General features: G+C 44.1%; 1 protein-coding gene across 6 annotated transcripts in view; it reads left to right on the top strand.

Annotated features, from left to right (window-relative positions):
* LOC140195242 (DENN domain-containing protein 2C-like) overlaps window positions 1-14,145 on the top strand; it is a 164,566-nt gene that overhangs the window by 99,559 nt on the left and 50,862 nt on the right. For all 6 annotated transcript variants that reach the window (XM_072253267.1, XM_072253264.1, XM_072253263.1 and 3 more), the window contains 2 exons: window positions 6,815-6,859; window positions 11,798-11,985. In XM_072253267.1, the coding sequence (XP_072109368.1) occupies window positions 6,815-6,859; window positions 11,798-11,985 (233 nt within the window). The remainder of the gene's footprint in view (window positions 1-6,814; window positions 6,860-11,797; window positions 11,986-14,145) is intronic.

The raw sequence follows: 14,145 nt of genomic DNA, 5'->3' as shown, positions 1-14,145 counted from the left end.
ACAGTGGGAGGTGGTGCTTTAGCACTGCTGGCCCACCACCTCGAGAGAGTCTTGATCATAAGCGGGCCGAAACTCCCGAAGACAGGTAGCAGATCAACTGATGATCCCACTGGTGATAGCACAGGACAGTTAACATCTTAGTCCAAGTGTATTTTCGATTCTTACAGGCCTCCAAATAGTAGCCAGGATGTGAGATACAAATTACAAAAGGAGATGGAAAGGGCATGTAAAAAGGACAATGTTATAATAGTGATGGGACATTCCAATATGCAGGTAAATTAGGTTGGAGCTGGGTCCCAAGAGAGGGAGTTTGTAGAATGCCTACAAGGTGGCTTTATAGAGCAACTTGTAGTTAACCCCAGTGGGGAAAGATAATTCTGAATTGTGTGTTGTGTAATGAGCCAGATTTAATTAGGGAGCTTAAAGTAAAGAAACCCTTAGGAGGCAGTGATCATAATATGATAGAATTCACCCTGCAATTTCAGCAGGAGAAGCTAAAAGTGGATGTGTCAATATTACAGTGGAATAAAGGGAATTATAGAGGCATGAGGGAGGAGCTGGCCAAAGTTGATTGGAAGGGGACACTAGTGGGGATGACAGCAGAACAGCAATGGCTAGTGTTTATGGGGGAAATTCAGAAGGTGCATGATAAATACATCCCAACAATGAAGAAGTATTATAAAAGGGGATGATACAACCATGGCTGACAAAGAAAGTCAAAGACAGCATAAAAGCAAAAGAGAGGACTTAGAGTATAGTAAAAATGAGTTACGACTGGAAAACTGTAACTGTCACGTACTCTTTAAGAAGGGAGGGAGGCAGAAGAAAGGAAATTATAGGCCAGTTAGCCTGACTTCAGTGTATGGGAAGTTGTTGGAGGCCATTATTGAGGATGAGGTTTTGGGAAACTTGAAGGTGCATGACAAAATAGGCCAAAATCAACATGGTTTCTTGCCAGATCTTGCCTGACAAATCTTTTGGAATTCTTGAGGAAACAACAGGTAGGATAGACAAAGGAGAGTCAGTGCATGTTATGTATCTGGATTTTCAAAAGGCCTTTGACTAGCTGCCACACATGAGGCTGCTTAACAGGATAAGAGCCCATGGTATTATAGGAAAGATACCACCGTGGATAGAAGATTGGCTGACTGGCAGCAGGCAAAGAGTGTGAATAAAGGGGGCCTTTTCTGGTTGGTTGCCGATGACTAGCGGGCATTAGAGTTGGGATAGCTGACAAAGAAGATCGGCAGTCCAGGCTGCTTGAAGCGACCAGGCACCTGCAAGCAGAGGCATGAGGGCAGGTGACTTGGTGACTCAACGTGCCCGGTGTTCAAGCCTGGAGTTTTGAGTCCTGTCATCGGCTAGTCAGTGAGCTGATACCTAAGATCACTGGGTAGCCCAGAATTGGAAGCCTGAAGACCGGAGGTCTGTCCTAGAGTTGGAGGACTGTTCATGTGTGTGGGTGGGTAGAAGGCAGGATGAGGCTGAGGAAAGAGGCTTGTTGTGTTCTGTGTTGTTTTGCCTAGCATTATGGGTGCAGTGGAAAGTGTAGCAACACTTACGGGCTGTTCCCAGCACACCCTTGGGTGTGTTGGTTGTTAACGCAAATGATGCATTTCACTGTAGGTTTTGGTGTACACGTGATAAATAAATCTGAATCAGTAAAGGAGTTGAAGACACTATAGATCAGCCATGACTGTTGAATGGCAGAGCAGGCTTGTAGGGCTGAGTGACTTACAGATCCAACTTAACTGTGTTCTTACATGATGTCCAGTTCTTGGGTGCTTAGAAAACAAAGGGCAAGGAAGCAATGGGTTTGAATCCTCCTTCAAAAAGCAGGTACCAGTGTGAAAAAGGTCACCCAAAAATGGCCTAGCATTCCTTGAAATTCTAATGCTGAGCGTATTATGGAAGTACAACATCCCAATTATTGAGTGTGTGACTCTGTTAAGGAGATACTTCCCTTCAAAATCCTTATGGTCTTAGGCAACTAAGCATCCTAGATTTCAGTGGGCATGTTCTACAAGTGTTCACAATGTAACAACACTACAGAGTCGATAGAAGCTCCCAGAGCAGCAACATCTACAACTACAGGAAATGCTGTTGTAGGACAGCAGCATCCATCATCAGAGATCCTCACCACCAAGGCCACGCTCTTTTCTCACTGCTGCCATCAGGTCGAAGGCACGAGCGCCTCAGGACACACACCACCAGGTTCAAAAAACAGTTACTACGCCTCAACCTTCAGGCTCTTGAACAAAACAGGATAACTGCACCAATATATTGAGATTCCTACAATCAATTGTCTCACTTTAAGGACGCTTTATCTTGTTATTTCATGTTCTCATTATTTATTGCTATGTATTTATATTTGCATTTGCACAGCTTGTCTTCTATGCTATCGGTCTGTCATTGATCCTGTTTACAGTTACTATTCTATAGATTTTCTGAGTATGCCCGTAGAAATAAGATTCTCAGGGTTGTTTGTGGTGATGAATGTACTCTGATAATAAATTTTAATTTGAACTTTGTTCTCATTGCTGCTATCCACTGTTAAAGTTCTGATATTCCCTACTTATATCAAACTTTGTGCTGAGCCTTGCTGACAATGATTGACTATTCTGCCTTTTGTTTTTGCCCTGTGATTGTTGGCCTTTTCCTTCCCCACTTCTGAGGCTGCAGGCTCTCTCTACAGCTCTGAGTGGGGAATTAAAGCTAACATTTGGTAAATTATCTGGTCTTATAGCTTGTGGAAATGGGCCCTTCAGCCCATCAAGTTCATGCCAATCCACAAACACCCACCTGTGTGAGCCAGTTGTCCTGCATTTGGTAAACAGCCTTGGCAATTCGAGTGTTTGTCCAGATACTTAAACATTATGAGAGCGCCTGGCTCCACCACCCATTCAGATTGTGTGTTCCTGAGTCCAACCACCTGGCTAATAGGCTTACATGTATTGGAAAAAGTTGCATAATTGGAAAGACTCAGCAGTCCAACTCCTCCAGCATTTTGTGTATGTTGCTTGGATTTCCAGCATCTCCAGATTTTCTCTTGTTTGTAATTGGAAAAACTCTGGAAAATGTTATTTTTCTAATCCACTCTTAAACCTCTGAGATTTGTCTTCAACCCTATTGTGTGGGGGGAAAAAAATTCCTTCTATCTACCTTATCTATGCCCTTATAATACTGTATACTTCTATCTACTTCCCCAGCCTCCTCTGCTTCAAGATCCAGACTTTCCATCCCAGGAAGTCCTGGTAAATCTCCTCACCCTCTCTAGTGTAATCAAACTCTTCCATAATGTGATGGTTAAAGTTATCCCCACTACTCCGACTGTGGCCTCACCAAAATTTTATAAAGTTGCACCATAACCTCCCTACTTTTGTCTTGTCAGTCTTGGCAAATAAAGGTTAGTATCTCAAACATGAACACTGAAGTCCCTTATTTCCCTTCCCTGCTCACTGGAGCCTACTGTTCATCATGTATGTCCCACCGTCAAAGGGCATCACCTCGTCATCTCATCCTGCTGCCTTTGACAATTCTACTTAAAAACACCCACACTAGCAACTTGTATGCCATCTGCAAATTACTAATCATACATCCTATATTCATATTCAAATCACTAATCTATGTAACAAACAGTAGGGGGTCCCGGCACCAATAACAACAAAAGCAACCATCCCTCATTGCCCTCTACCTCTAAACCGAGGCAATTTTGGATCCAGTTTGCTTACTTGACCTGGATTCCATGGGCTCTAACCTTCTGGACCAGCTTCCTTGTTGAAGTCCACGTGGAATACATCAAATGCAATGCCCTCATCTGTCTGGCAGAATCTCCCCCAGACAACACAGTGCTGATTATCTTTGGTTGTTCTCTCGTTTTTAAGAGCAGGTTATTGCTATCCTTCAGAGCTTTTCCCTGTAATTTCCCCATAAGTGTTGTTAGACTCTCAGACCCGTAATAACCTTATTAATCCCTGCCGTCACCTTGAACAAGGGTGGCACATTTGCTGTCCTTTGGCACCTCACTATGGCCAGTGAAGCATATACAGTCTGTCCATTTGTTCCTTATAGCTGAAGCTTCGATTTCTAAAAAACATCCTTGTACCTCTCCTCTGCACCCTCTCTAGTACAATTACATCTTGGCCCTAATGTGGTAACCAGGACAATATACAGTCCATAAGCTGTGAAATGCTTGTGGTTATTGCATCTTCTACCTGTGCAAAACTCCAGCCTCCGTTTTGTTTCCTCTGATTGTTTTTATTGTCCTGTGATTCTTTTGCTGTGCAATGTCTTGAGTTTGATAAATGTTTGAAGTTTGCGTACAAAATTCATGTTGTTCTTTTTAGATTATGAGAACATTCAGTCTTCTTTTATTGTCATTTAGAAATGCATGCATGCATTAAGAAATGATACAATGTTTCTCCGGAGTGATATCACAGAAAACAGGACAAACCAAAGACTAACACTGACAGAACCACATAATTATAACATATAGTTACAGCAGTGCAAAGCAATACCATAATTTGATGAAGAACAAACCATGGGCACGGTAAAAAAAAAGTCTCAGAAGTCCCCGAGTCGATCGACTCCCGAGTCCCCAATAGCAGGTGGCAAAAGGGAGAAACTCCCAGTCATAAACCTCCAGGCGCCGACAACTGCTGATGCCTTGGAAGCAGCCGACCACAGCCGACACTGAGTCCATCCGTCTGAAAACTTTGAGCCTCTGACCAGTCCCTCCGATACAGCCTCCTGAGCGCCATTCTCTGCCGAGCGCCTTCGACCTCACCCCAGCCGCTGAAACAAGCAAGCCGAGGATTTCGGGGCCTTTTGCTCCAGAGATTCCGGTTACCACACAGTAGCAGCAGCAACGAAGAGGGCATTTCAGAAGTTTTCCAGATGTTCCTCCACACTCTCACGTCTGTCTCCATCAAATCAGAATTGTGCACGGTTCCCTACTTGACAGATAACAGATATTCATCACCGGAGAGACCGCGCACGCTGCCGTCGCACCGCCATCTTCTCCTCCTTTCAAGAGCTAAGAGAGATATTTGATGCAAAACAACACACACAAAGTACTGGAGGAACTTGGAAGGTCAGGCAACATCTATGCAGGGGTTCCCAACCAATTTTATGCCACAGACCCCCTACCCTTAACCAAGGGGTCTGTGGACATTCAGGTTGGCGATCCCTGAGATGAAAATCAATAAGCAGTTGATGTTTCAGGCCGAGACCCTCCTTCAGCAGGACTGCAGAAGGATCTTGGTCCGAAATGTTGACTATTTATTCATTTCCATAAGTGCTGCCTGACTGGCTGAGCTCCTTCACCATTTTGTGTGTGTGTGTGTGTGTGTGTGTTCGTTCCTTTGGAGTTTCAGCATCTGCAGAATTTCTCATTTAGAGATACTAGATGTATGGATTTCTGTTCTCCATCTCTTGTAAAGAACTGATCTGAATAATGGGGGCAAGAATCATAAGCACTTGTTATTGTTCTGGATTCTAAACAGTCCATACTGTTCCAGTCCATACAACCAGCAGAGGATGGCTGGCTGAGAGTATAAGGGTACAGCGCTTCCTGATCACCATGGGTTGGCTTGACTCGCACTTCCTTCCCCTTGAGTGGCCAAAGCACCACAACGTTTCTGAGCTCTTTATTTCCTCATCTCAGATACAGGTTTGAGCACTCACTTCCAAGTACAAGGTCAAGGTTCAAGTTGCATTCCGGAGTCCGGAGCAGAAACTCTGGGCTGATATTCCTGTGCAGCACTGGGCGAGGTTACATAGGGTGCTGCAATGTAACACTGTGGTGTCAGACCCAAAGCATTTCCCATAACAGAAAGCCAGGAGAGTTTGCACTGGTGTCCAGACCTGCAGACTCTTCGGCTAACCGTGCTTTTAGTTTGCTGTTTGTCGGCATCTTGCTGTTCACTGGTTGCTGCATTTCTGGCACAACTGTACTTGGCTATTATAGGCTATCTAGAGGTCTAAAACAAAAATAAATCTTTTTTTTTCTTATCATCTGACAGATATCCGGCATATTTTGAGTTCCACAATCACAGGCCTTCTTATTCAGCACCTTATTAAATCCATTCCTTTTAAGACAGGGTGATTTAAAATAAGTACCAGTAATGGATTCATCAGATATTGCAGTTTGAGTGTAGAGAGACGCGAGTCTGTTCCTGGCCTCCCTCTGGTCATGAGGAGTAGGAGTTAGCTGTATTCCACCAGTCCTTTCACTTCTTTCTCACCATCTCTCATTCAAGCCAGCATCTCTCTCACTTCTCCTGATCCAAGAATCTATTGCTTTTGGCTTTCAATATAAACCACAATGTCCATTGCATACTTAGGTAGAACATTCCAAAGATTTATACCCCTTTAAGAAATGTCTCTCTCGGGCAGAGACCCTGATCCTTAATCCAGAGACTGTGCCCTACCAACCTCCTCCCCACCCCTTGCTCTGAGCTCCACCCTGAGGCACAACCTGCAAACCTCCTTTCAAAATCCTGTATGTTTAACAGAAATTGCCTCTCCTAAACTCCAGCAAGTGTGTACCATCTTCTTCCCTGACCCGCAGCACTGTCTGCACACTACACTTGCACTCCAGCTCCCCAGCTTTGCATTCTGGACCAAGGGTTTCCGAGCAGTCGGATTCTGGATTATCTGGGTTTTAGCTTAGGAACGATATTTTTGTATCTGACATAAATCCAAATCGCCCAATCTTGCTTCTCTGGAGGGATTGGGAACATCACATTGCACTTTAAGGGTCTGGTTCAGCCATTTAACCTTTCTAATCTCTCTACGTTCTTCTCTCTTTCAGATGAGAATAGTGAGACGGAGAGCGATACGGAAGAGCAACAGAAAGGTGAAAATGACCTTGTGATGTGTGCATTTGGATGGGATGTTGGCAGTGGTCTTCGTTTTTAGACAGTCCTCTGGGACTGGGGATGCGATGCCCTGTTCTGGAGTTGCTTTGATGAGGGGCTGCAGTCTATTCATCAATAGGAACAGATGTGCCCTTGGGGAGGAGGCTGTTGGTTAGTTTGAGGCAGACACCCCACTATCCATAGATCGGAATTCCCAATGCCATTCCGAATACTCCCCCTCCCAGTGAATGTTTGTGGATAAGAGATTCCAGAGAGTTGGGGAAGACAAATGAGAATCAGGTTTATTATCCCTGAAATGTGTTGATCTATGGCAGCAGTACAATGCAATATATAAAGAGTTACAATAAAACAAATAAATAAATCCTTCAAAAGAAGAGCAGCAAGGTAGCGGGCCATTTGGCAATCTGATGGCAGAGGGGAGGAATCTGTACCTAAAACAGTGTGCAGGCTCAGGCTCCTGTGCCACCTCCCTGATGTTGGTAATGAGAAGAGGGCACGTCCTGGATGGTGACAATCCTTAATGGTGGATAAGCATCAACTCTTGAAGATGTCCTCAGTGGTGAGGAGGGTTGTGCCCGTGATGAAACTGGCATGAGTCTACAACCCACTTTCGATCCTATGCATTGGAGCTCCCATACCAGGTCAGAATGTAGCTACTCAGAATGCTTTCCACAGTTCATCTGTAGAAATATGCTAGGGTCTTTTGTGAAATGCCAAATTTCCTCATACCTCTAATAAAATATAGCCACTGAGCTCATCCTTCAGTCTTCACTCTGTCCACCGAGTAATCTCTTACCATGACAGAGGTCAGACTCGAGTGCATGTTCCAGTGGTCCAGGATCACGCATGCAAACTACATGCCCTGCCCAATGTAAGTCACTGAGCAGAATAAGGGCCAGAACACTGCTAATGACAGCTTTGGAGGGGACGTCTGCATTGGTTTCCTTATCCTTCCAGTGTCTGAGATAAGCGACTGAGGGCAGACGACTTATAACCTACTTTCCTTTCGAATGAAACAAGTTGGCAGACAGTATATTATTCCACATGGTTAGTATCCCTCTGACCTGGCGCAGATTTACAACATTCCTGAAGTTCACTGATGCAGGCCAACTAAGAGCTGAACCTTTCATTTTTACAAACCTCTCATATTCCAACATTTTTCCTGTTTTAGGATTTTCTTATCCTGACCCTCGATGATTTTATAATGTACAGAGGGCAAGGAGTCAAATTAGCATGAACACCTCATGGAGTGATAGTAATCCTAAGCCATCTCCAAGCAGATCCAAACTATTTCAGATCTTTGGCGATTGACCATCCAACTTTGTTCTGGAAACTGGAGAAATAAGTTTTCAGGAGAGACTGGGGAACTGCTACCTAATCTAAGATAATCTTGGACTCCAAAGTTTAAAGGATAGAGTAGATACACGAAAAGAAATACAACTAAATACTTTATTAATAACACTTATGTAAAAAAACACTGTGGTAAACGATTGCCATAAACAATGAAGTGGTGAACAAAGGCAAGGCTGACTCGAGGGTCAAAGTGTGCGGGCATGGGGCAAGGTTGAGGTATATTCGAGGAGAAGGTGGGGTGAGGTTGAGGCAGACTCAAGGCCCATCCACCTAAACCAAGAGCGAGGTTTGGTCGATCTAAGCACTGGGCTGGTTTGGAAAGGTCAGGTACAGTCTGAATCGGGGCAGTGGGGGTCTAGGCCCAGAGTGTATCGATGCAACAAAGCCTGGGTCTTGGAGGAATGACACGATGTTTGGAAGGTTTAAACAACAGGCCAGACGGGTTGAAAAGGGAGGGTTTCAGGACCAGAGGTGAAGGTTGGGCCAGTTCTGCTCACAGCTCCATGACATTTACTCCACTCTTCACTGTGCTGAGGCTGTGGGCTTGGTATCTTGGGGGGCTCGATGATGTTTACTCTGCTATGTTTTGAACTGAGTCTGAGGATGTGGGCCTGCCCTGGCTGTCCCAGGCTTCATGTCTAGGGACCAACTTTTATTCTAAAGTAGTTTTGTGAAGTGTCTGAAGGATGTCGTCATTGTTCACTGGCGCCATCTTCTGTCCTCTAGAAAGGGCGACAATCGTACCAGTGCCCAAGAACAGCAGGGTGAGCTGCCTGAATGACTATCACCCTGTAGCACTCACATTTACTGTGCTGAAGTGCTTTGAGCGATTTGGTCATGGGCAGAGTGAACACCTGCTTAAGCAAGGACCTAGACCGGTTGCAGTTAGCCTGTCACCATGATAGATCTACCACGAATGCAATCTCACAACTCCTCTCAGCATTCCATCACCTGGACAATAGGAATACCTACTGCTTGCTGTTTATTGACTACAGCTCTGCATTCAACACAACCATACCCTCAGTACTAATCAACAAGCTCCAAAACCTGGGCCCCTGTTCCTCCCTCTACAACTGGACCCTTGACTTCCTCACCAGGAGACCACACCTGTGCAGATCAGTAATAACTTCTCCTCCTCACTGACAATCAACACTGGTACACCTCAATGATGTGTGCTTAGCCCTCTGCTCTACTATGTCTATACCCATGACTGTGTGGCAAGGCACACTCAAATGCCAGCTATAAATTTGCCAACAGCACAACTATTGGCACAATCTCCGCTGGTGACGAGGAGGCATACAGGAGTGAGATAGATCAGCTAGTTGAGTGATGTCAAAAAAAAAACTTTGCACTCAGTATCAATAAAACCAAGGAAATGATTGTGGACTTCAGCAAGTGGAAGTCAGGAGAACATACACCAGTCCTCTTCGAGGTATCAGAAGCAGAAAAGCTGAGCAGTTTCAAGCTGCTGGGTGTCAACATCTCTGAAGCTCTATCCTGGGTCTAACGTATTGATACAGTTACAAAGGAGGCACAAAAGTGGTCGTATTTCATTAGGCGTTTGAGGAGACTTGGTATGTCACCAAAGACTCTCAAATTTCTACAGGCGTACCCGTGGAGAGCATTTTAACTGGTTGCATCACCGTCTGGTATGGAGTGTCATCACCACCGCACAGGATTGGGAAAAACTTGCAGAAAATTGTAAACTCAGCCTGCTCCATCAAGGGCATTAGCCTCCCCAGCATCGAGGACATCTTCAAAAAGCAATGCCACAATAAAGCTGCATCCATCATTAAGGACCCCCATCACCCAGGACATGCCCTCTTCTCATTGCCATCATCAGGGAGAAAACCTGAGGACACACACTGAGTGTTCCAGGGACAGCTTCTTCCCCTCCACCGTCAGATTTCTGAATGGATAATGAACCCATGAGCACGAGTCCACTTTTTTTTGCTCTCTTTTTGCTCTACTTTAATTTTATTTATATATTATTGTGTTTTATTTTTCACTTATTGAGTATTGCAATTTACTGCTGCTGCGAAACAACAAATTTCACGATAATGCCAGTGATTTTAAACCTGATTCTGATTCAGGCACAGGGTACTGATTTTTGGCTGGTCACCCATAATAATATTGAATAGTAGTGGAGTGGACAGCCTCCTCCCACGTTCTGATGGAACCTTTGGTGAGGTACAGCAATTTTAAAGGGTGTCATTGACACAGCTGAGTTGGGCTTCTGACATTGGTGATAAAGCAGTAATGGCTGTGTTTTAAATCTGGTCTGTTCTGGTGTAGAATCCATCGGCTGATGCTACAATGCGCGTATGTTGTTCCTGCTGACATGTAATTCTGCACTCGAACAGTGCCATAAAAAGCATTCACCACCCCCTGCCCCTGGAAGTTTTCATGTTTTATTGTTTTACAGCATTGAATCACAGTGGATCTAATTTGGCTTTTCTGACACAGATCAACAGAAAAAGACTTGCATGTCAAAGAGAAATCCAATCTCTACTAAATTATCTAAATTAATTACAAAAAAAATGCAAAATAATTGCTTAAGTATTCAAGTCAGTATTTAGTAGATGCACCTTTGGTAGCAATTACAGCCTTGAGTCTGTGTGGATAGGTCTCTATCAGCTTTGCACATCTGGACACTGCAACTTCTTCCCCATTCTTTACAAAACTGCTCAAGCTCTGTCAGATTGCATGGGGATCATGAGTGAACAGCCCTCTTCAAGTCCAGCCACAAATTCTCAATTAGATTGAGGTTGGACTCTTGACTTGTCAACTCCACGACATTAACTTTGTTGTTTTTAAGCCATTCCTGTGTAGCTTTGGCTTTGTGCTTGGGGTCATTGTCTTGCTGGAAGACAAATCTTCTCCCAAGTCGCAGTTCTCTTGCAGATTGCATCAGGTTTTCCTCCAGGATTTTCCTGTATTTTGCTGCATTCATTTTACGCTCTAATGTCATAAGCCTTCCAGAGCCTGCTGCAGTAAAGCATCCCCATAGCATGATGCAGCCACCATCATGCCTCACAGTAGAGATAGTCTGTTTTGTTGATGTGTGTTGTTTGGCTTACAGCAAACATAGCGTTTAGTCTGATGGCCAAAAAGCTCAATTTTGGTTTCATCAGACCATAGAACCTTCTTCCAGCTGATTTCAGAATCTCCGACATGCCTCCTGACAAACTTGAGCCAAGATTTCATGTGAGTTTTTTTCAACAGTGGCTTTCTCTTTGCCACTCTCCCATAAAGCTGCGGCTGGTGAAGCACCCGGGCAACAGTTGTTGGGTGCACAGTGATTTAATGTTGTAAAACTGTAAAACAGAAAAACTCTCAAGGGGGGGGTGAATACTTTTTATTGGCACTGTATGTCACCATGTTAACCCAGCCCCTGAATTTCACTGTCACTGTGCCAGCTGAAGGTAGCTCTGTTCCATTTAATACATTATTCTCCATTGGAACCTCTCAACTCATCCTGCAACGAGTTTCTCTCATTTGATATCAGTGCAGTGCTTTTCCATGTGTGAGTAAAGTAACCCTTCTGGTTTTGATGTTCGCAGCACACAGCCAGCGCCTGGTGTATGTACATTCCACGTTGAAAAGGAACACACGTTACCAGACTCTCGAACGAGATTTAATCGAGTTGCAGGAGCAGCAACTTTTTGAGTACTTTGTGGTGGTGTCTCTTCGGAAGAAAGCTCCCTCCAACACCTATGAGCCACAGGTCACGCAGCAGTTCCCAAGTAAGGTAAGACGGATTTGCACGCTGTGCGCATACATTTATGAACGACATCATGAAAGCTCACCCACATTGTTGCGTATACTTTCCAAGCAATCCTGTTTTTGCTGCAAGTAACCACATCCAAATCATCAGGAAATATATCCAAGATCCCCAGCTGAAACCTGTATTTCAATGCGAGGTCAGTGTAATTCTGAACTGGCACTGCGTTCCCTTGCACTGAGGTCAGTCCAGTGAAGGATCAGGCCTGCGTTCCCTTGTACTGAGGTCAGAAAACTATTGGACTGGGACATGTTCTCCTTCACTCAGACCAACTGGCACCGTAGAGCACTAATTATTCTCACATATTTAATCTGGCACTCAGTGAATCCGCTCCCCCCCCGCCCCCCCAAAGTTTGTACTGTTTTAACCAGCTTAGCCTATTCTGGCCTCTTTCTGCCATTGTTCATTCATTATGTGCCTTGTCCTGTGATGTGGCCGATCATGGTCTTTCCATGACCATGACTGTTCTTGGCAAATATTTCTACAGAAGTGGTTTGCCATTGCCAGGCATATTCTTTACATTAATGACCCCGGCCATTATCAATATTCTTCACAGATTGTCTGCCTTGCATCAGTGGTTGCCTAACCAGGCCTTGTAATATTCACCATCCGCTCATATGACCAACCACCACCTATTTCTGCTATACCTGTGCTGTTAGCACACACTCTACCTGGTTTGAATGACTACAGTATCTGACTCTAAAGGGTTAGGACCCTGTCTTGGTTCATGATTTAGCTGTCCTCAGTATCAAGATCTCTTCTCCTTTATGGTCTGCAGCCTTCTGAACCACAGACCTAACCCAGTTGCTAGCTCCTGACTTCCCATTTTGGTTCTGTCCAGTGTTACAGGTCTTCCATTTCACCTTCTTAAGGTTTACTGATGAGATTTGCCACCATTGTTCTCCTGTCATTATCAAAATCACAGAAATAGCCCACCTCCAGACATTGAAAATAGAGTGTACCTTAATCTTCAGATTTAACACCTTGGGGATGTAGGCCAGTTCCAGGTAAAACACCTGACCTACAGAACCACCTGCAATCGAACAAGCTCCCGTAATATTGCTAATTTCAAAAATTTGATGTACAGTTGTAAGAAGAAGTTTGTGAACCCTTCACAATTACGTGGTTTTCTCATTTGTTACTCATAAAATGTGGTGCGATCTTCCTCTAAGTCACAATAATAGACAAACACAATCTGTTTAAACTGATGACACACAAACAATTGTACTTTTCATGTCTTCATTGAACACATTGTTTAATCATTCAGAGTCCCGGCAGGAAAAATTATGTAAACCCTTGTATTTACTAACTGGTCGAACCTCCTTTAGCATCAATAACCTCCACCAAATGTTTCCTGCAGCAGATGATAAAACTTGCACAACAGCGAGGAGGAATATTTGACCATTCCTCCATACAAAACTGTTTCAGTTCATCAGTATTTCTAGGATATCTTGCATGACTGTGCCACAGCATCTCAATTGGGTAAAGGTCTGGACTCTGACTTAGCCTTTCTAAAACACAAATTTTCTTCTTTTTCTTCTTTTTAAACCATTTTGTTTCGGATCATTGTCTTATTGCATCACCCAACTTCTGTTAAGCATCAGGTGACATTCTGCCCTGTCAGCTACTCTTGACATTGTCCTGTAAAATGTCTTGATACAATTTTGAATTCATTGTTCCCTCACTGATTTGCAAGCTGTCCAGGCCCTGAGGTGGCAAAGCAGCCCCAAACCATGATGCTCCTTCCACCAGTTGGGATGAGGTTTTGATGTTGGTGTGCAGTGCCCTTTTCCCTTCAAACATAGCAGTGAGCATTTTTGCCAAGAAGTGCAACTTTTGTCTCATTTGTCCACAGGACATTGTCCCAGAAGCATTGTGGAACATCCAGGTGGTCTTTGCAAACTTGAGACGTGCAGCAATTTTGTGTTTTTATTTTTGGAGAGCAGTAGTTCCCTCCGTGGTGTCCTTCCATGAACACCATTCTTGTTCAGTGTTTTTCTTATAGTGGACACATGAGCAGAGACTTTAGCAAGTTCTAGAGATTTCTGCAGGTCTATTGCTGTTACCTTTGGGTTCTTTTTCACCTCCTTCAGCATTGCACATTGAGCTCTTGGTGTGATCTTTGGA

This window comes from Mobula birostris, chromosome 3 (genome assembly GCF_030028105.1).
Source record: "Mobula birostris isolate sMobBir1 chromosome 3, sMobBir1.hap1, whole genome shotgun sequence".
In the NCBI taxonomy this organism is placed as follows: domain Eukaryota; kingdom Metazoa; phylum Chordata; class Chondrichthyes; order Myliobatiformes; family Myliobatidae; genus Mobula; species Mobula birostris.
The sequence above is the reverse complement of the archived record's forward strand: the minus strand, read 5'-3'. Positions and strand labels throughout refer to the sequence as shown.